This window comes from Poromitra crassiceps (assembly GCF_964638095.1).
Source record: "Poromitra crassiceps genome assembly, chromosome: 2".
Lineage (NCBI taxonomy): Eukaryota > Metazoa > Chordata > Actinopteri > Beryciformes > Melamphaidae > Poromitra > Poromitra crassiceps.
This window is the reverse complement of record NC_139624.1, coordinates 22209238-22231260: the sequence shown is the minus strand read 5'-3', so window position 1 is coordinate 22231260 and position 22023 is coordinate 22209238. Positions and strand designations below refer to the sequence as shown.

The window sequence follows — 22023 nt, the reverse complement described above, 5'->3', positions numbered from 1 at the left end:
GCACAAGATGTTGATTGCAGGTCAATCAGCCAGAAATAGCCTAGAACACAGTGTACTGTTAGGTTACAGTAGCTGTGGCACGCCTCGTCTGCTATGCATGCCTGCAGATCAGCTGGAAGCACAGAACTCTTGGTGGCTCTCCCAAAGTGAGCACAGAGAAAGAGTTCTGCTTTAACAGGACTACATAAACATGTCAGGTGGATCAGATCACTCTGTTCCACTGCTGCTAGTGACACAGAAAGTGCTAGTGACCTGCAGCAAGTCACTGACCTGAAGACTAACAAAGAGGGAGAAATCTCATTTTCAAACTTTCATGTTGCTTTATGGCCTACCGTAGTTAGAAACTCCACCCCTCTAGGCAATATCCTTCATTTACTTTGCCTCTGTCGAATATCCCCCCTGAATGCACAGAAGTCACATGACGTTTTTTTTTTTAAATCAAGATTTTATTTTTCTGATTTTTCTCCCATTTTCTCCCCAAGTGTACTTGGCCAATTCCCTCTGCTGTCCCGGTCCTTGCTGCACCCCCTCTGCCGATCTGGGGAGACTTGTAGACTAGCAGTGTTGGGCAAGTTACTTTCAAAATGTAATATAGTACATATTACTAGTTACTTTCATTTGAAAGTAATAAGTTACTTTACAATATTACTGTCTGTGTAGAGTAACTTGTTACTTACTGTATTACACTACTTTTGCATTACTTTTACCAAAACAACAGCAGTAGCAGAATGACATTGCCACGCCGGAACATCCCGAAAAATAATTTCAACCGCCTTGAAGTCAGTGTAACAATCCAAAATTCGAAATGTTATTCTTTTCCTTTGTTAATGTCATCTATAATGGTTATTAGCATAAAAACACACAGTTTGATTAGGAAATTAGTGTATCATTATTTAAATATGTGCTTTGATTAAAAGAAACTAAATTTGTAACTTGAGTTACTTGACAAAGTAACTGGTATAATATTACTGAAATCCTATAAGTAATAAGTTATATTACTGAGTTACTGCTAAAAGTAATATATTACATGTAATATGTTACTTTTGTAATGAGTTACCCCCAACACTGTAGACTAGCACATGCTTCCTCCGATACATGTGCCCCCTGCCCCCTCCCGAACGACCAGAGGAGGCGCTAGTGCAGCAACCAGGAGACATACCCTTAATACGGCTTCCCGCCCGCAGACACGGCCAATTGTGGCTGTGTGGCGCTCGACCAAGCCGGGGGTAACACGGCGGCTCGAACCTACGACCCTCATGTTGGTAGGCAGGGAATCGACCACTGTACTTTTACACGTATGCACATGCCTTTTGTCCCCTGAACAGGGTCACATTGACACATTGGTATCTCTGGTGAAATTGTGGCTTTGAGAACAGCCTTGGGTTCTTCATGACATGTCAAGAAAAGGGAGCCCACTCAGTGCTCTCTCTCTCTCCCTCCCTCTCTTTCTCTCTCTCTCTCTCTCTCTCTCAGAGATAAACATATGCTCTCTCTCTCTCAGCCCACATGTTGCTGGATGCGTCAGCCTTGAAGCAGCAGTGCTCACCTGAAGGCCGAGACAAGCACTCAGTGTGTGACGTGTTTGATTAAAAGGAGATGTGGGTGTTTGTGGGAGATTGGCCTACTTACTCTCTATGGAAAGTTGATGCCTTCTACCTTGACCAATTGATGACCGATTGGATGAATAGCCGATCCAGAAGAGGAGACAGCCTGTGCTTGTCTACATGGCTCTGGTGCTCTTGTGTTTCTTGGTGTGTTTTGAGAGTTTTATAGCTGTAGGCTATACTGTAATCTGTGGTCAGGAGAACCCTCTATCATATCCAGACAGGTTTACAGGTGTGGAACCACAACTGCACCTGGAAACTGGGGGTTGATTTGCAAAAGAGTTGCAAACCTGAAACCCAAACTGCATCCAAATCTTTGCTCTAGCTGTCACTGCATTGGATGAAATATTGCAGTTTGGATACAAAGTCCCAATTATTTTTATGCCTCCGCAGGCGATGGCCAGGCCGGAGGCATTATGGATTCGGGTTGTCCACCCGTCCGTCCGTCCATCTGTCCGTCCGTCCGTCCGTCCGATGTTCATTAACGTGATATCTGAGGAACGCCTTGACGGAATTTCATCAGATTTGCCTCAAACGTCGACTTGGACGCAAGCATGAAGTGATTAGACTTTGGTGATCAAAGGTCAAGGTCACTGTGACCTCACGAACGCCATTCCAAGTTCATTAACGCGATATATCAGGAACGCCTTGACGGAATGTCTTCCAATTTGACTCAAATGTCGACTTGGACGCAAGGATGAAGTGATTAGATTTTGGTGGTCAAAGTTCAAGGTCACTGTGACCTTCTTCCATTTTCTCCCCAATTGTACTTGGCCAATTCCCCCCGCTCTCCCATTGTGTTGCTCCACCCCCTCTGCTGATCTGGAGAGAGTTGTAGACTAGTCCAGTTCCCCTCCCCGGCCGAACAAGTGCCCCCCGACCGACAGAGGAGGCACTAGTGCAGCGACCAGGACTCATACCCTACAGGCTTTTCACCCGCAGACACGGCCAATTGTGTCTGTAGGAGCGTCTGGCCAAAAGCCAGAGGTACCGCTGCCGGGAATTGAACCCGGGTCTCCACGGCCCCAGAACTTCATTAATCAATAAATGATCAAGCCTAACCGATACTGTCAGCTGCTGCCATTCATTTCATAGCTATTTTACAGAAGACCGTCACTTTCCAAAACACAGAGTTCATGTTGACGTTTCTGAAATAGGATCAGGAAGCATCTAGACATATACGGTAGCTGCAGCGCTCGTTTGTGCTTTTGTGGAATTTCAAAAGGAGGAAATGTGGAGGTGGAACAGCTCATGTTCCTGTTCCATCTTGATGATGTTTTCACATGGAGAGATGTGGCGCTGCAAATCAAACAGCAGTACATGGCTGAAGGAGGGTGGAGTGCAAGAGAACAAAGCAGAGGCTGGAGGTCATACTCCTGCCTTCCACTCCTGCCCTGAGCTCCAAACGGCTTCTCGTGGCTGACGGCCTTCTATGGCAAGAACCTTTCACATTTAATAGCCAAGTTTGAATTAACATGACATCCCTAGTCAAAAAACACATTTGAGATATCCACAGTGACGTTCTTCCTAGGACTAATGATGTCACTTTTGCCATTCATGTGTATGGGGGATCTCATTACAGATGTCTACAATTCAGTTCCAGATATCTGCAATATGAATCATGACTAGTTGCTATTCCAGTTTGACATGTCTACATGATGTCATGTTGACTATAATTCCAGTTCAAGATATCATTCTCTGACTAATTAAAACTTAAAGGGATAGTTGTGAGTTTTTGGAACTCTAGCCCCATTTGCTACTTAAACAATGATGACGTTGATTGGAAGATTCCTTTCTCATCACAATCCATGCTGTTGCTCATACTAGCTCCAGATAGTTAGCCACAATACAAGGTCAATGGGGTCACGCTCCTGTCTGTGCAAGCTGACTGAGGCTCACTGAAATGTCCTCCACAGTGCACACAAAGTACATTTCAGTGAGCCTCAGGGTGCTTTCACACTGGCGCCCCGGTACCGTTCCCGAGCACACTTGTCCCCAAATTGACCCCGGTTTCGGGAACATTTGACGAGTGTGAACGTTGCGTACCGTTCCGTTCTGCGCCCGGGTGCGCAACGGGGAACCGTGACAGGATCCACTTGATAAGGTGGTCCGGGGAGCGCGTTGGCGTGCCCCGGGCACGGAACACATGCGAGAGTGAAAGCCAACCGTTCCGAACCACATAGACAACAAACGGGCGACAATAAACTCCAGGCATAGTTGATGATGCAAGTGCACTCTGTTCCGTTTCCGAGCGTGGAAGAAATGCTGTAATGTGAAAGCTGACCAGCGGGGGAGAGGGGAGGGGGGGTAATCGTTCTGGAGTGCAGAACAGAACGGAACGAAAGCAATAGTTCCCAGTGAGAAAGCACCCTCAGTCAGCTTGCAACAGACAGGAGCGTGCAGTGACCCCAGACCTTGTACTGGTTTGTGGCTAACTATCTGGAGCTAGTATGAGGAACAGCATGGATTGTGCTGAAAAAGGAATCTACCAATCAATATCATCATTGTGAATTAGCAAATAGGGCTAGAGTTCCAAAACCCAGAACTATCCCTTTAATTTAAGATTATCTAAAAATGACAATGTAGATATCTGAGGGGAATTAAAGATATAAACAGGTCAATGGGCCACTTCCAAAAGGACTAACCCAATGAGTGAGCTGGAGCACACGAAGTCACTTAAATAAATTTAATAAAGGTACAAAACTGACGTTTCGACGCGCACTGCGTGGTTTGACTCTGAAGAAGACGCAGTGCGCGTCGAAACGTCAGTTTTGTACCTTTATTAAATTTATTTAAGTGACTTCGTGTGCTCCAGCTCACTCATTGGGTTAGTCCTTTTGGAAGTGGCCCATTGACCTGTTTACATTGTTTTGTCCTGTTCTGAGAGCACCGACCTCCCTCTGTGGAGGGGTTGAAGCGCAGGAGATTCCTTCTACGGAATTAAAGATATCTTCACCCGAATTATGACTAGTCAGAATCAAAATCTAGATATCTCAACCTGGAATTACAACTAGTCATAATTCAGTTGCAGATATCCACAATTCACATTGCAGATATCTGCAACTGAGTTGTATATGATGAGAAACCCCGCCCATACACATGAATGGCAAAAGTGATGTCATTTGTTCTTGGAAGAATGTCATTGAAATGTTCTTTTTTGACTAGGAAGGATTGAATTGAGGATATCGAGCTATTCAACGTTAAAATGCCATAGCGGTCTGCCATTAGGCATTTCAAACCCCCCCTCCCCCCGGATGTGATGTGGTGCCCTGCAGCCCCGCGGGCAGCTCATCAGCAGTCTGCTCATGCCCGGGCCGAAGGGATTTGACCTGGGCGTGACTCACAATATGAATGTTGCACGTGCTCTCAACAGCACACAGCCGCCCGGGGCAGCCGGAAGCAACACACACAGGTGCTGCAGAGGAGGAGGAGGTTTTGTGGCGTTTAAGGAAGAGGAAACGTCAGTGGGGGAGAGCTGTGGCGGGAGGGAGAGCCAGCACGAGAGAGAGAGAAATGATCACTCCCACGTTTCACTTGTGCGTCACTGATGACCCACTAAACTCCCTGAAGGGATACAAAAAATGGATGTCAATAGCGTTAAAGTTTCTGCCGCGCAATTACCTCCTACGCTGAATGGAGAAGGTGAAAGTGACGCAGCCGCACGTGTGCTGTGACCGCAGTTACTAGAGAGAGGAGAGGAGAGGAGAGGAGAGGAGCTGTTATAGCGATATTAAGACCTCATTTCTGACATGATTTCCCATCATCTGTTTTAATGTTGTTGTTGTTGTTGTTGTTGTTGTTGTTGTTGCCGCCGCAGTTTTGTGTGTGTTTGTTTTTGTTTTTAAATACTTCTCAGACTTCTAGGTTTTCCTTTTCCTTACATGGCACTCTTTAAATCTCTCTTCATCCATAATACCATTGTACAAAAGTTGAAAACAAACATAAAGGTGATTTTAGAGCAGTGATTGTTATGACCCTGGGTCCCCTAGGCCGCTTCGTAACGGTGATTATCAACCTTTTTCATACCAAGGGACCCTCATTTAGCACATAAATTAGAGCCACAGACCCCCATTTGATGAAATGTCTCTCAGACGTAGGACGTACTGTAGACGTCTCTCGGACAATAGTCTTTGTTCGGATTTTGATCCAGAATTCTATCGTTGTCTTTATAGAGAGATAACAGAGAAACAAATCAGTCATTCTTCTACAATCTACATTCTCTGATTGTGTTAACTTCTTGTAAATTAAATAATGCAGAAGTTTAACAATTCATCAACCATTCATCTAATGGGGATTGAGGGGGAACCCCCTCAGAGAAAAGCCATCATAGATACTGTCACCTGCCATTCACAACATTGTGGAGCTAGCAGAGAAAAGCCATCATAGATGCTGTCACCTGCCATTCACAACATATATAAATGCAGTCCATTCACAACATTGTGGAGCTAGCAGAGGAAAGCCGTCATAGACCAGCATCATTATCCAGCGGTTTGTCTCCTCTTTGGAAATGCAGCTGGGCAACAGGAGGATATGGGTCAGTCACGGTCAGCAGTCACGTTGAAAAGCGATTCTTCACTTGCTGGTCATTTTATTTCTTTTCTTCAATGGGTGACACAGCGGGGGAGTCCTGTGAGAGAAGTAGGTCACGGTGACATCATTATTTAGGTTACTCTGTAGCCCAAAGCCCATTTACTGGCACGTGCCTTTAAAAGTGACAACATTGGAACACAGCTGGAGGAGGTTTGGCGCCCTTCAATGGCAAACGTCAGCCAGTGCCAGTAAAGATTTCCTAGAAACGGATCAGTATGGAGCATGGCCGTGCCTAGATATTTGAAATCTTTATTTTTATTTATTTATTATTTTGGGGGGGGGGGAAACTCAAGAACAAAGATACAAAGACAAAAAAATAAAAATGAGAGTACCCCGAAATATTTTCCCCACAGGCCAGAGTGGCCTTTTTACAGTAGCATCAAAGCGTTTAATTCCTGACTGAGATATATATCAACCACTTAAAATCCTCCACTCCTGCTAAAGTGGTTTCTGAAGCAAAAACACATTACGGGTCACTGCTGCAGTCGTCTGCAGAGCTTGGCGAACAGATGAGTAGTGCTTTTTGGAGGACAGAGTCATCTGCGGTTTTATCAGGCTTTATCAGGTATAGTAGCAAAATGACTCTAGAAATGACTTTGGAACGAATCCCTTCAAGTTGCACATAAATATGATGGAAAACAGAAGGAAATCTTGACTTGAAACACATAAAAAGGGCCTGAAAACGAACTGAAGATAACCTGATAAAAATACACTGATCAAAATATTTTAGGCTCCTTTATGATTAGCAAAGCCTGAAACTGCTTTGCACCCCATGAAATCGCTATACAGTCAAGACCTTTTCATTTCTTTCAATTGAAAACAAACTAGTAAATCAAATCTATTTTGCGACTTCATAGCATTGCCCATCCCACTATAATAATATGTTATAAAAAGACCCATCCATCAATCCATCCACGCTGCGTCACTGCCAGCACCTGACAGACGTGGTGGAATGTTCAACTGCTCAACTCTTCGGCAAACATCGTAAACACGTGCCGACTTGGGCGATGGTTACATAGCCGCCTGCGGGGTTTTCATCTGCACCATCAGTTGCAACACTGCTTTTTATTTCCCTGACTTGACAGTTTCGCTGCTTGGTTGCTGGTCGGTTGTTGCTTCACTGTTTCCCTCTGGGTTGTGCTTGGTTGTTGTTGAGATGTTGCTATGCAAGCCATGTGCAACAGTGTTTCTGTTCATTTGTTTCTATGCGTTTCTTCCTTTTGTTTGTTGTCAGGATGCCACACATCAGCTCTCACGCTAGAGAATAGAGGAGTGAAAGAGCCAATTAGATATGGAGAGATGATTAGGTGACCATGATGGAAGGAAGGCCTGTTATTATTTATAATATTATTTATGAGACCAGACGTGCTCAGTGAAGAGCACCTGGTGTTGGTCCTGCAACACCACTTCCAGCACCAGATGGTCTCCCATCCAAGGACTAAGTAACCACAGTCAGACTTGCTTAGCTTCACAGACAAGCTTGTAATGTGATACAGGAGCCATGATGCCTGCTTGAACTCAACCGAAGTAACATCAACTGTCACGGCATTTTGTGAAATAGTCACATAATTTAATCTACACGTTCTCACTCCGACAGCGTCTTATATATATATATATATATATACAATTATATATATATATATATTTATATATATACTGTATACTGTATATACTGAACATATTTAAATCTGTGCAATGTAATTCTGGAAAAGTTGTGTCCAAATCTATAGATAAAATTGTCATGAGTATTTCACATATTTCTGTTAGCCCATGTTGGAACTAGTGAACTAAACTAAGCTAAACTGAACTTTACTCAACTGAACTGAAGTAAACTAAACTAAAACTCGATTTGGCTTCAAATATTTGCACACTTGTAAAGGACCCAGTCAGACATCTATGCTACAGTAGGCTAATACAACATGTTTTTCGGCTGCTTTGTTCCGTGATGATTGGTGAAAGTTGTATTCCTTCATTCACAGTGAGTTATTGACGGAGCGTCTCCAGTGTCTTTCATGTTGGTCTCATGTTAGATGTTTCATGGTCTTCCAGATGCCACAGCAGCTGAAGAGGGGCCGAGCCAAGCTGCCTCCTCGCTGCCATCTGTAGACCTGCCGAGGAAACGCAAGGGGGATGTGGAGGAGAGGTCAGACGCCTCTGTACAGTAAGACAACTGTTTTTCTCTTTGGAGTAAATATGTTAATGCGAAATAAGAGTGTTATTATTACATAGCCCATCCAGCGAGGTAAGTTCCTAACGTGTCCACTTGATTTTGCAGGCTCAGTGTCGACTTCGAAATGGACGACGACGTCAGCAGGTATAACTTTGCATACACACTTTATTCATTGTTTTTTGTAAGATAATTGAATTTAGTTTTCGTTTCAATTTTCTTCTTCTCAGATCTGGATCTGAGGATCAGCATGTCAAAATGAAATGCTTCAGGTTGGTTTATTCACTTGCTATTGCTAATACCTGAGTCTTAAAAGCCATGCAGCGTCTAGAGATGACATTACATCTATAGATCTGTTGAAATGCCACTGTGGTTCTGTTTGGTCTCCATGTTTGAAGAGTTTTGTTCAAAAATGGGATGGACACAATTTGAACTAGAGACCATCTTGCGATGGGCTCACACCAGCCGCAACTTAAAATTATTGTGGGCCAGGGGCGGAAATTTGCCAGGCCAATGTGGCCCCCTTGCTCGGATCATGCCAATTTTCGAACATTTGCAGGGTTTTGATGCTATCATGTTTGCAAAATCTGTCCACAGACAGACAGACAGACAGACAGACAGACAGACAGACAGACAGACAGACAGACAGACAGACAGACAGACAGATATATAAATGGTTATTATTGTCTCTTGGACTCATCTGAGAATATGTTTTACTGTCAGATATATGATTTTGTCCAGAATTACATGACTAGGTAGGTAGAGAAAAACTATGATGAAAACAATCATTCTTCTACATTCTCTAACATTGTTAACTGCTTGTAGATGAAACAATGCTGAAGTTTAGCAATAATTGATCAATCTTGAGTCTGGAATAAAGTTGTGATTGATTGATTGATTGATTGATTGATTGATTGATTGATTGATTGATTGATTGATAGAATCTGCTGGGGCCCCCTCGTGGTCCCCAGACCCCATGTTGAGAACCACTGCTTTAGTGGATCATGGGTAGTTTAACTTGATGGTTGACAAAATAGTAACACTTCCCCTGACTGGATCGTCTGCATTTTCTAGTTATTGAATGATTAACTTTTTTCCAAGTGTTTTGGATAGAAAGATGATTTGAAGATCTTGAGGTAGGCCTATAGAGTGACCACAGGCATGACGTATTTTTGTAGGCTTAACCAGAAATCGCCACCATGTTGGTTCGTCAGGGGGAAAGTCTATGGGGTTTTGTGGTTAACATGGGAGCGCGAATTTGGGTTCAGCAGGATAATCTTCACGGACGTTAATCACTTTTATGCCTTTTGAAGCGTTTTCTAAAAATCACATAAAAAAAACCCATTTACGTTCCAAAAGTCATAAAAGTGATTGACGTTTGTGAAGACATTGGTCAGCCATGGCCTATATAGACTGTCTGATGGCTGACTGACTGCACCAACATTGGTCAGCCATGGCCTATAGACTGTCTGATGGCTGACTGACTGCACCAACATTGGTCAGCCATGGCCTATATAGACTGTCTGATGGCTGACTGACTGCACCAACATTGGTCAGCCATGGCCTATAGACTGTCTGATGGCTGACTGACTGCACCAACAGGGAGCCTCATCGCCACATTGAGAAACGGCGGAGGGATAAAATGAACACCCTCATCGATGAGCTGTCCACCATGATCCCTGCCTGTAAGCCCATGGCTCGAAAAGCTGACAAACTCACCGTGTTGCGGAAGGCTGTGCAACACCTGAAAACCCTCAAAGGTCAATATTACCGACATACCGACAATACAATACACATACAATTCTGTGGGAAGCATGATGCGGTTCTGATCAACAAAGCTCCAATAAACTTTCAATCAAATGTCATTTTTTAAATTGTATTTCAACTAATAGTGTTTCCCCCTGTGTTCTTCTCAGCAGGTACAAGCAGCGCCTTCACCGATACCACCTACAAGCCTTCCATCCTGCCTGACGAAGACCTCAAGCACCTTTTACTCAGGGTAGGCCTGCGCTCATAAATGGCCCCTTAGTTACTATGGTCCCTATTCTCCCACAGGCCTTCGGCGCTAAAACGGGCCTTAAACGCAAAAAAACGTGCCTTGCGCCTGTTTTGGGACGATATCAATATGGCTTTACGCTGCCAAATGCGCTTTAGGCCGAATGGGCGTGGCGCAGTCCCAGAATGGGCCAAAGTGGGCGTGTCGGCGCTAAATACCGGCCTACTGATATCTTCCGACCTGGCGTACATTTAGCGCTTTGCGCCTTTGAAAAGCAGGCCTATTCAGTGCGCCAGTGTCAAGGAGTGCTCTTCTGCCTCTCCCCTGTCACCCTTCTCTGTCTCTCTCTGAAACCAGGCCTATTCAGTGCGCCAGTGCTCTTCTGCCTCTTCTCTGTCACCCTTCTCTCTCTCTCTCTGACTCCCTCGCTCAGACAGACACAACACATAGCAGCACCCAGCTTCCCATAGGAAATAGCAGTTGTAAGTTTACTGCCTGTGAATGTCCCAGCATGCAATTGGGTCCTCCATTTCGCTACTAAATAGCAACCAAATGAGCCGAAATAGATATAAAAGGTAGATCTAAAATAATGTGTAATGGTAAGACAACCTGCAATTGTAGAACATTTCAATATTGGACCAAATAAAACATCGAAATGAAACACCACCCTATGTGAATCATATATGTCCTCTTGAGCCTATATATACCCTTTGTGGATTTAACGTGATTTAGATAAGTGACAGCGGAACGCGCTTCTGTCATGTGCTATATTGTGATGTCCGCTCCAATAACTTGGCCCTACTTCACATTTAGTTTTACAATAAAAACACATTTATGCAATGACTTTACATAATGTAGGGTATATTTATGTGCATCATTCTACCTGCAGCAGGGGAGAGAAAACGATATCTTTCTGGACAAACTTTCACCAATATAAAATGAATCTCATCATATAGGGATAGGCTATATTTTTCTAGCTGATGCATTTAGAACATTCTTTTCACTTTGATCTTGCTATAGTGTAGCGTATTTACATGCTTGCAGTATTTAAACTGCAGTTAGATTGGTTTGAGAAGCATAATAATATGGAATAATATCCTATAATATGGAGACAGACAGACTGGATGAAGGGAGGGGGGGGGACAGAGCGCTTGGCTTTCGTCTGGTTTTGTTGGACCACTGGAATGGAGCTTAAAAGGCAAGCATGCGATTCATTTATTGCACTTATCCAATGAACTGACGGTGCATAATTTTACGCTTAAAAGGCGTGGTTGTAATGGTTGAGGCTGCGTCTAGCGCCAAGACCAAGATATCAAGTGCGCTGGTCCACGCCCACTGATTTGCGCTGCGCCAGGCGCTCGGCCTAGAAACAGCGCCGATGCAACGATAGGGGCCATATATGTCTCCCCCCCCCAAAACAAACAAACAAACAAACAAACTATATCCTTTACCCTGTGTCTCTAGTCTAGATTGAGTCCCTTGCACAAAGTGACCAAATTTTGTGACGTCCATAGTAGCTGATAAGAAAATAGTCACAAAAAGAAAGTGTTCCTAGGAGATGATTAGCTACAGTGCTAACACTTTAGCCCAAACTATGTTGATGAGTGATAGTAGCACCATGCTAACACTTTAGCATTTACTATGTTGAGTGATAGTAGCTCCATGCTAACACAGTATACACACTATCAGTTGAGTGACAGTTATCCAATGTAAGAAACACCTTTTAGTAAGAAAAAGTTGTTAGTAGTGTTTTTTTTTTATTGTTTGGCCTGTAAATTCATAAAGCTTAAAAAGGAAATGCTGCCTTAAAATTTGGGTCGTGTTTACTGTGTTTAGGACATGAGTCCATGAACACCCCAGTCAGTGGACATTTTCTGACAGCTCCGAATTTACGATGTCGTGTACATCGTACGATGTTCACGACAAGTTCACGACGAGTTCTAGCTATTTGAAGGCACCATATCATTAACTCAATATAACTGATATAGACAATTTATCTTCCTTCTCTGGTTTTTTGTCATAAGTGTTTTATCACTGTTGTTTTATCACTTGCAATTCTTTAATCTATTTATCTACTGTATGTATCTATCTATGTATCTATGTATCTATGTATCTATCTATCTATCTATCTATCTATCTATCTATCTATCTATCTATCTATCTATCTATCTATCTATCTAATCTAATGTATCTATCTACCTATCTATCACCCAGGCTGCGGACGGTTTCCTGTTAGTTGTGAGTTGTGACCGGGCGAAAATCCTGTTCATCTCAGAGTCCGTCTCCAAGATCCTCAACTTCAGCAGGGTGTGTTGCAGTTCCACATCACACACTTAATAAACTTCAGCAGGGTGTGTTGCAGTTCCACACCACACACTTAATAAACTTCAGCAGGGTGTGTTGCAGTTCCACACCCCGAACGCAAGTAAACTGTGTTTACTTGCGTTTACCCTCCACTCGTTGCTTTGGGATAAGTCATTACTGGTTGGCCCGGTCATATCATCAACTACGAAACAGTCCCTGATTGGTCCGGTTACATTGTAGATTCAGGAAATCGATGAGTGCGGCTGGAAATCCAGACTGAATACGTATGTGGAGCCAAACAGAATGTGACGTCGCATCCTCAGGATGGTTATAACGACTAGGCTAATTATTTACATCTACAACACGTAATCTGCATTTCATAGTTTGTGATCAGGCCGCACATTTCTGGGCGACAGTTGGAAAACCCCCCCAACATGAAACATCTTCAGTGATGCTCTGATAACAGCCAGGAGGATGCCACCAATAAAGTCCCTGGTGTAATTGAGGTCAGGTCTTGCTATTTTAAAAGTGTTTTTGGAGCACTGCCACTCCTGCAGCATTCATGGATTGTTTTTCTAAGCCAGGTTTTAGTTCTTGGCAGCCAGACGGGGGAAACACACACGTGCTTTACATTCTTCACAGCTTCTCTCCTACATTGAGGCAGACAGTAGGAACGCAGACAGGGACAGAGAGCAGGAGAGACGCTGATCCCAGGTCAGCGGGGGAACATGTGGGATGGGGGTCCTGTCACTAAACCCTGACTGGAGACAGGCTGCAGCAATTTAGGTTGACCTGAATTCCCTCGCTGTTTCAATTCAAAGCTCCCACATTTGCAGTTCGGATAACGTTACTGTAAGCCGTGCTGATGTACAAAGAGTTTTTCATTCACACTAAACTCAGTTCTGATTGAACCAGAACAGGAAAATAGGAAATAGAACAGAGGAGAAGAGAAGAAAACTAAAATAGTAGCCGAAAGGGGATAATTGTAATAATTGAATAATGCATTGTAATAGTACTCGTACAAAATACTGACCCACGACCAGGGTCAATGGAAACTGCTTTCAGTACAGTTTTACGACAATTAGTTGACACCAAATAGCACATAAATGGGGAATAAAACTGGACAATTAGTTCATATGTAAAATAAGCAACTGGTGTAAGATTAAGAATGTGTAAACTGAAGAGATGGGAAGAGAAAAAACTGCAATAGTATAGGAATGAACCTAATTTAATAATAGTACTTGAATAATGCAATTATATGACACCAAACAACACTCTGTAGTGTCAAATTATGTATAATCATAGTAATACAATGTTTATCTGTAATGCGAGTTTATTTAAAAGCAATTCTCACAGTGAAAGGAGAAACAAACAAAATACAAAGTCAAATACAATAGGAAAAAGGTAAACAAATGAATGTGTGTGTTTTGGCTTTGCAGCTGGAGCTGACTGGGCAGAGCCTGTTTGATTTCATCCACCCCAAAGACATCAGTAAGGTGAAGGAGCAGCTGTCGGCCTCGGAGCTGTACCCCCGCGAACGCCTCATCGACGCCGCAAGTGAGTCTGTCGGCTTGGAGACACATCACATTTAGCCAGGGACACAGGAAGAGACACACCTCACCAACTGTGCGCCATCAGCTCATACTACATCACAGCTGCTCGAGTGCCACCGCTGATGACATCACAACTGCCTGAGTGACATCACAGTTGGGCAATCACAGTTGCTCGAGTGACGTCACTGGTGACATCACAGCTGCTCGAGCGACATCACGGATGACATCACTTCCATCACAAATCGTGACTGACACCACCACAGACACCACTTAGTAAATTTTAACTACGATAATATGAAGCCCTGCCATGAGATATATGTTTGCTATTTGTGAAGTTGCTAACTAGCAAGTAAGCTAGCATCAGGCGGGGTCATCCCCTATGTTCCCTATGTGTTTAGGCAAGGAGCTCGTACTGTATGGTTGAGGTTAGGGCTTCCAGGGCAGGGCAGGTGATTGGGTTGAGGCCAGAGTCAGAGTCCTGGATGCATTTTCAGGAATCGTGACTTGACTTGGACTTGAGCACTGAATGATGACTTGGATTTTTTTAATTATTATTATTAATACTGTGACATTATTCAATTTTGTGCAAGAGCAGCCACGTGTGTTCCACCTACATGTGGATTGACGCTCATGTTCAGTAACTCCGGACTCGGACTCAGGTAATGGGGACTTGACTCAGACTCTTCTTTGGTGACTCAGACTTGGAGTCAAACACTGGGGACTCGAGACTCGACTCGGACTCGAGATAGAGTGACTTGACTACAACACTGGTTGAGGCACGAGGTCACTGAGGTCTGTGTGTGCGTGTGCGTGTGTGTGTGTGTGTGTGTGTGTGTGTGTGTGTGTGCGTGCGTGCGTGCGTGCGTGCGTGCGTGCGTGCGTGCGTGCGTGTGTGTGCGCGTGCGTGCGTGCGTGCGTGTGTGTGTAGCTGGGGTCCAGGTCCAGAAGGACGTGCCAGTCAGAGCGTCCCACTTGTCCACTGGAGCTCGGCGATCTTTCTTCTGCCGCATGAAGCACAGCCGGGTGGCCGGGAAGCCGGAGTACAAGCTGCCCAGTACCTCCAAAAAGAAAGGTGGGTCATCCTGGGTCAAGGTTAACTTTACAGTTCAGGTTAACTTTACCGTCCAGGCTAACTTTACCGTCCAGGCTAACTTTACAGTCCAGGCTACCTTTACAATCCAGGCTAACTTTACCGTCCAGGCTAACTTTACAGTCCAGGCTACCTTTACATTCTAGGCTACCTTTACATTCCAGGCTAACTTTGCAGTCCAGGCTAACTTTACAGTGTTTAGCTCTTTTCTGGGTGAGTATTAGCCACCAGTCAGTCTAAATTACTGTGCTCTTTGACATTCCAGGTGGTGGGATCCAGTGGCTGGGGGCAGTAGAGGGGTCGTTTTGGTTGGTGTAGATTGTAGGACTAAACCTATTCTAATTGAGACACTTTCTCATGACAAAAGCTGTATTTCTGCCTCCAGATCGCAGTGTTCACAGAAAGATTGTTTCATTCGGTGTCCTATTTTCCAGCCCTGGATCAAATCAGTGTTTCCAAATAGTTCTTGGCGTTTGTTTTACCCTACTTGGAGTACCAGATGGGTGGGATGCGCTGCCTAGGGCAACGCAAGGAATGCCAGAAAGTTGAAACTATTTGAAAGTCAGAAATGATTTGATTGAACCAGTTTCAGGGGTGTCAGTCTATAAAGTCGCATAGAAAGAGCGCTGATAACCAACCTAAGAATTTCTACAACATGGATTCCAAAGGAAAAACTTGTTTTTTCTATTATTTCATTATTTCATTTTCCACCCTGAAAAAACACAAGACACTAGTCTAATAACGGCGTGGCTTCCACGCCATCGTTGGCTTCAATGTGGATGCTCGTTATTACAATCTCTTCACTTCCATGCTGATGGACAGCTTCAAGTCCATCTGAAACGCCATTGTGGGCCGTCCCGTATTGTGACGTACTTACTGGGCATGTTTCAATAACAGTTTATGTTACAAACACAATTTCATGTAAATCCAGGTTACAGCACCTGTCTGGCTGGCTACACCAGGCCCCAGAGCAGGGCTTGTGGGCCCCTCCGGGCAGACAGCCGCTTCCCGGCTGGGAGAGAGAGCCGGCCGCCGGCCAGGAAACTATCCATGAGCCGCAGCTGAGACATCGTGAATAGCGATATTCCTGGAATGCGAGTTATAACGAGACAATTAAACGTCATTAAAGTGTCTCAAAGTTTCAGAGCTCTCGACTTTTTCCACCATGTAATGACATGTTTTACTTTTTTCCCACGGCGCTGGGCCAGCAGGCCCTGCTGGGGTCAGCAACTGGCAAAAAAAAAGGAGTGAAGGAAAAAGGGGCCGTAGCTAGGGATAGGAAGGTTGTAGACTAGAGAGTCTGGTTTTGAGGGGTGGGTAGGGCGAGTGGCTAGCTAGGGGGATACGGGTGGTGGCACTGGGAGGGGGTGGGACAAGGAAGGGGGGGCTAGGGAAAAGGGGCCATAGGGATAGGAAGGTGGTAGAGAGTCGGGATTTGAGGGATTGGTAGGGGGAGTGGCTAGGGGGATGTGGGCAGTGGGAGCGGGCGTGGTACCATGGGCTTAAAGGTTTGCACTTAAAGGATGGCTTTTCCCAGTAATCAACCCACTTTGTATCATTAATAATATGGGTAATAGAAGCACATGCACAGTGTTTACCTTCTCTCTCTGTTTTCCTCACGGAGATCTCCCATTTCCTCCTCGGCCAAAGCGCTCCGTTCAGACGCGTTAAGGGTCACAACAGAGCTGCGGAAGTTCTGCTGGAGAGGCAAAATCTGCTCCGAGGGCGGCGGTTATTGTTTTTTGTTTTTGTTTTTTTAAGTATGCACACATCCACGGAGAATCGCATGGAGAGCCTTAACAAGCCTTAATGACTTGCAGCTGGTGGGGGCGGAGTTTCTGCAGGCAGCAGCAGGAGCATTTTTCTCAGTGAGGTAAACAGAGAGAGAAGGTAAAACACTGCCCATGTGCTTATATTACCAAGATTATATATGATACAAAGTGGGTTGATTACCGGTAAAGCCATCCTTTAAGTTTGACTTTGATGCAACTATGAAATGAGTTTACACACAGCTTTCCCCATTAAATGAGGAAAAGTCATGAAGCTGGAAAAATAACAACCCTAAACAGAGGGTTAAGTCAATTTAAGCCCCTGTACTTTACTGCACTTTGATTTGAGTAAAGGGTTTGGATGGTAGTTCAAACTTAACCAGAGTAGGCTATATTATGTTTAGATGAGTGTTTGCACTTTACTTGAGTGAGTGAGTGAGTGAGTGAGTGAGTGAGTTGGTGTACTTCTGCAGCCTCCCATGTTTGCCTGAGTTGAATTAGGACGTAGGTGAACGCAACAAGCGCTTTAACTTTGACATGTGTGTCAGACGTGACCTCCGTTAGCAGTGAGAAGATCAAGAGTGAAGACTTTCTTCTGTCCTGTTCTTCTTCTGCTTATGTATTAATAGCTGCAGTGGTGGGTTGATTACTGGAAATCTATAGGCTACTCAATAAAAGTAATTTTACTCCCATAAAAAGTTGAAAAAAATGGAATATGAAAAGTATTTGTTCCTTAAGAAATTACTTTTTTTTAAACTCATGTTTGTTACTTTGTAACTTGTTATTCCCCAACCCTGATTAATCTAGTCATCACCAGGTATTGATGTTTTTTTTTCCTGCAGGCATTCCGACTTATCTTCTGTGTGTGTGTGTGTGTGTGTGTGTGTGTGTGTGTGTGTGTGTGTGTGTGTGTGTGTGTGTGTGAATGAAATAACTCAGATGTCACACAGAGGAAATTCACAGCATGAGCCAACAATGAACAAAACGTGATCACACACATTAATCATGTCTATTGTTCTTAGCAGTGTAAAAATACACACACATCTTTGTTTCTCTTAGCAGTTGCACAATGTGGGCGAGTTCTAATGAATGATTTCATTGTGGAAGGAATTCATGACTCCTCCCCCCCCCCCCCCAAATGGATGTCACGTTTCAAGTGGAGTAGGCAGAGCAATTTAGAGAGAGAGTGGCGTCAGCGGAGGACCAAAATGCGTGACTCATTAGCCAATGAACAGCCAGGAAGGGGTCTCACGCTACTTTTGAATGCTAAAATAAAGCTGATAATGTACGATTTGATTTTAAAAAAAAAACGTTCAAAGTACATCACAAACTGTCCATTTCGCTGCAACTCGACAGTGCTGCTTAATCCAGGACCTTACTTCCTGGAACTCCTGAGAGTAAAAAAACTGGTCCATTGGAGTGAATGGAGATGTCGCGACTCTTCTATATACATGGCTCTGGGTAGCCCTGCGCTGGAACTAGGTCAGTGTTACAGCATTGTGTAAGATTTAGGTAAGCAGATAGCCCATTTACACTCACGTGCCGACCGTGGTGACAAAAGCAGGAGGCCTTGCGCCCCTCTGTGGCAAACCTCTGCTACTCCACCCACTGCACAGGAGTCAACCTAACTGTTCAAATGTCCTGTACTGATTCTGATCCATATACTCTTCATCATAATGTGCAAATTACATTTAGTTAAAAATGTGTTCGACCGAATGAATTTGAATGTTAATTCAATTGAGGTGAACCTGCTGAGTGGAGGCTTTCCTGGCCTGATTGGATGGATTTCAGTCATTCTGTAGTGAGGGAGCCAATCAGGACGAAGTCCCGCTGTGATACATTTCCTGGAGTCAGTCTGAAACTCTCTCTGGAAAGGAGGACGACGTTTTGTAAATGCAATGACTTTAAATCAAGGGTGTGAAACATACGGCCCGGGGGCCAGAACAGGCCCGCCAGAGGGTCCAATCCGGCCCACATGGATGACTTTGCAAAGTGTGAAAATTGCTCTGAGAAGTCCTTCAATCCAATGTGATGCACTTGTGAAGGCTAATATAAGAGCCAGGTTTCAGGATCAAGTTCAATATTAAAGGATGGGTTTTCCGTGGGGAATATGAATATATATTAAATCTCACGCCCCTAAGGTTTTCGAATCCGTTGAAATTTTTGAAATTGGATATTCACTGCCAGAGATATCAAGCATCTCTCACATATTTTTTGGGCCAGCCGACGCGTTTCGCGTCATCTGGCCTAAGTCCGCCTTGCGGAAGTCGTGCACCTATGAACTACAACTGTTGTTGGCCATGGTCCCGCCTCTAGAGGTCCTCCACGCCCCTTCAGAGGCCTTGACCAAAACAAAAACGCAGCCATCTTGTCAACCGCCTAGCCTGCTGTAGCTAATATTAGCTTCCCATAGTTCCTTGCAAAGAGACCATTATCTCGGGAACGGAAGCACTAATCGACACGGGACTGGCGGCATTGGAAAGCTCGTCAAATTTTACATCTAGTAGTAGGTGGGTTGAAGTAACGAAATCAACGCTGAGCAATGTACCCGTTTTTACACATTTTTACAGAAAATAGTTACAACATCAGATGCGCGTAACTCCTACGAAAATGCCTTAAAATGCATGAAAAATTTTTTATGAAGACATCTCCCGACATATATACTACCGTTTACATTTGGTGCAATTTGGAGGCAATTGATTTTCGATTTATTTTCGATTTATTTCTTCTTCTCTCCATGTCTTCTCTCCATGTCTTCTTCTTCTTTGAGTTTTATGGCGGTTGGCAAACATATATGTGCATTACCGCCACCTACTGGAGTTTGATATCAGCCAAACGCCTGAGGGGTGGGCATGGAAACGAAGGCCACGCGAGCCCAGTGCATTGTGGGAAATGTAGTATTTCGAGTCCCCGCACCCCCCCCCCCACCACCCCCCCCCCCCCCACACACAGAGTGGATTTCTGGTGATATCTCAGGCTGTAAACAACCAATTTCAAAAATTTCAACGGATTCTAAAACCTTAGGGGCGTGAGATTTAATATATATTCATATTCCCCACGGAAAACCCGGCCTTTAAGTAGCCTATTCATGTTTTCTGTATTCATCAAATGATAAACTACAGACCGGATGGCATGCAGCAGAGGATAGAACGTTCATCCATAAGAGATTTGAAACTTGACTTGGACTTGTAACCAACGACTTGCGACTTGACTTGGACTTGCCACTCAAAGACTTGAGACTTGACTTGGACTTGCAAAAAATGACTTGTGAGCATCTCTGCCATCTGCCCCTCTGCCCACAGACAGCTACAGATACCTCACTCTTCACTGCACTGGTTACATGCGGAGTTGGCCGATAAGCCAGCTGGAGTCTGAGAGTGACTCTGAGAAGGAGAGCTCCCAACTGACCTGCCTGGTGACGGTGTGCCGCCTCCACCCACACCTGTCCCACATGCCACCCAAAGAGGTCCTCCACCCACACCTGTCCCACACGCCCCCCAAAGAGGTCCCCGTCAAGCCCACCGAGTTCACCACCCGGTGTACGCTTGACGGCAAGTTCACTTTTGTTGACCAACAGTGAGTTTACTTCGTTTTCTATCCACCCCCCCCATCTGCACGAGTCGCCTTGTCCTACCTTGCTGTCTGTCACCAGTCATGAAATCATGGATTTGTCATTCAGGGGTTCCCACAAGTCCTTGAAATCCTTGAAAGTTTGTGGATTTGAGAAAAGAAAATCAAGGCTTTGAAATTTTTTGAAAATAGACATAAATAGACATGGATCATTGAAAGTCTATGAATGTATATATTGTGCAAGAATAGAAATGGAATGTCTAAGAAATGGAAAGTCCCTGAATTTGATGTTTAAGAAGGTGTGGGAGCCCTGGTCATTTCGTAACATACCGTGTCCCATGAGAGAGAGACAATGGCAGAGGGACTTTGTGGGTGAAAAAGCCCTCTGGAGAGTCCAGCTGTGAGTTTCACGCTGCTGTTTGGAGATACATCATTCTCTCTGTCTTTGCCATTGTTTCTCAAAAGGAGCCCTGCATCTTCTCGATGGCATCACATGAAAACCTCTTCTTCTTTTTTGGGAAGCAATGTCAAGTAGAGTGCGTACCTTTATCCAATCTCCCATAAGTGTGACTGATGGATGCCTGACGTGTGGAGATGTTCAGCACTTTGTCATGGTCTTGTGAATGATGGGGTAGCAAGTAGGCAAACGTGAAATCACACAAATCTCAAGATAAGCGTTTTTTCTTCTTCACTCTTTTCATATTACTCAAGTTATGATGTTGAAGAACGCACTCATTTGAACAAGCAACCCTTTTAGGATCGCTCAATTCTTGTACTAGTAATTTGTTAGCAAAGCTTGTTCAGGGTAAACCAAGCTTGTTCACCAACTTTCAGGGTGATTTTCTCTGAATATTGCTTTTAGGAGTACAAACATTCAAATAAGCATGATCTTCTTCAACTATTTTCAGATTTCAATATAATAACACATCATTTGAAAGCTTACAATATGCAATTTCATAATCTGTTGGAAAAAAAACCTTGGCCTACTTGTTACCCAAAACACCAGTCCCTGTCACATATTCCATTTCCATTTCCTTTTCACATATCATGAGTACAGTTTGATGGTCTCACAATTAGAGATGTAACGGTATGAACATTTCACATCACGATTATCGTGACCGAAATTATCACGGTTATCGTATTATCACGGTATTTGTAAATTGCTGAACATTTTCAAAAAGTACTGAGAGACTCACTGAAATCATTTTACAACATTTCATATTGAAAACTCAGACCCCAAAAAGGATTGATACACTCACTGAAATCATTTCTCCAAGGCTGCACGTTTGCATCTGGGAGACTGTTGCCAACTTTGATTGATGATGGACAGTATTTACCATGTTTTTCAAAGCACGGTAATCATGGTACCACGGTAATCCC

At 44.1% G+C, this 22023-nt stretch overlaps 1 protein-coding gene across 1 annotated transcript in view; it reads left to right on the top strand.

Annotated features, from left to right (window-relative positions):
• LOC310798947 (basic helix-loop-helix ARNT-like protein 2) overlaps positions 1-22023 on the top strand; it is a gene marked incomplete at both ends in the record, with an annotated part of 32683 nt that overhangs the window by 4629 nt on the left and 6031 nt on the right. Inside the window, 8 exons of the mRNA XM_083661502.1 lie at positions 8244-8355; positions 8592-8633; positions 9964-10121; positions 10278-10360; positions 12572-12664; positions 14101-14218; positions 15143-15286; positions 20376-20649. Coding sequence (XP_083517628.1) covers positions 8244-8355; positions 8592-8633; positions 9964-10121; positions 10278-10360; positions 12572-12664; positions 14101-14218; positions 15143-15286; positions 20376-20649 — 1024 coding nt within the window. The remainder of the gene's footprint in view (positions 1-8243; positions 8356-8591; positions 8634-9963; positions 10122-10277; positions 10361-12571; positions 12665-14100; positions 14219-15142; positions 15287-20375; positions 20650-22023) is intronic.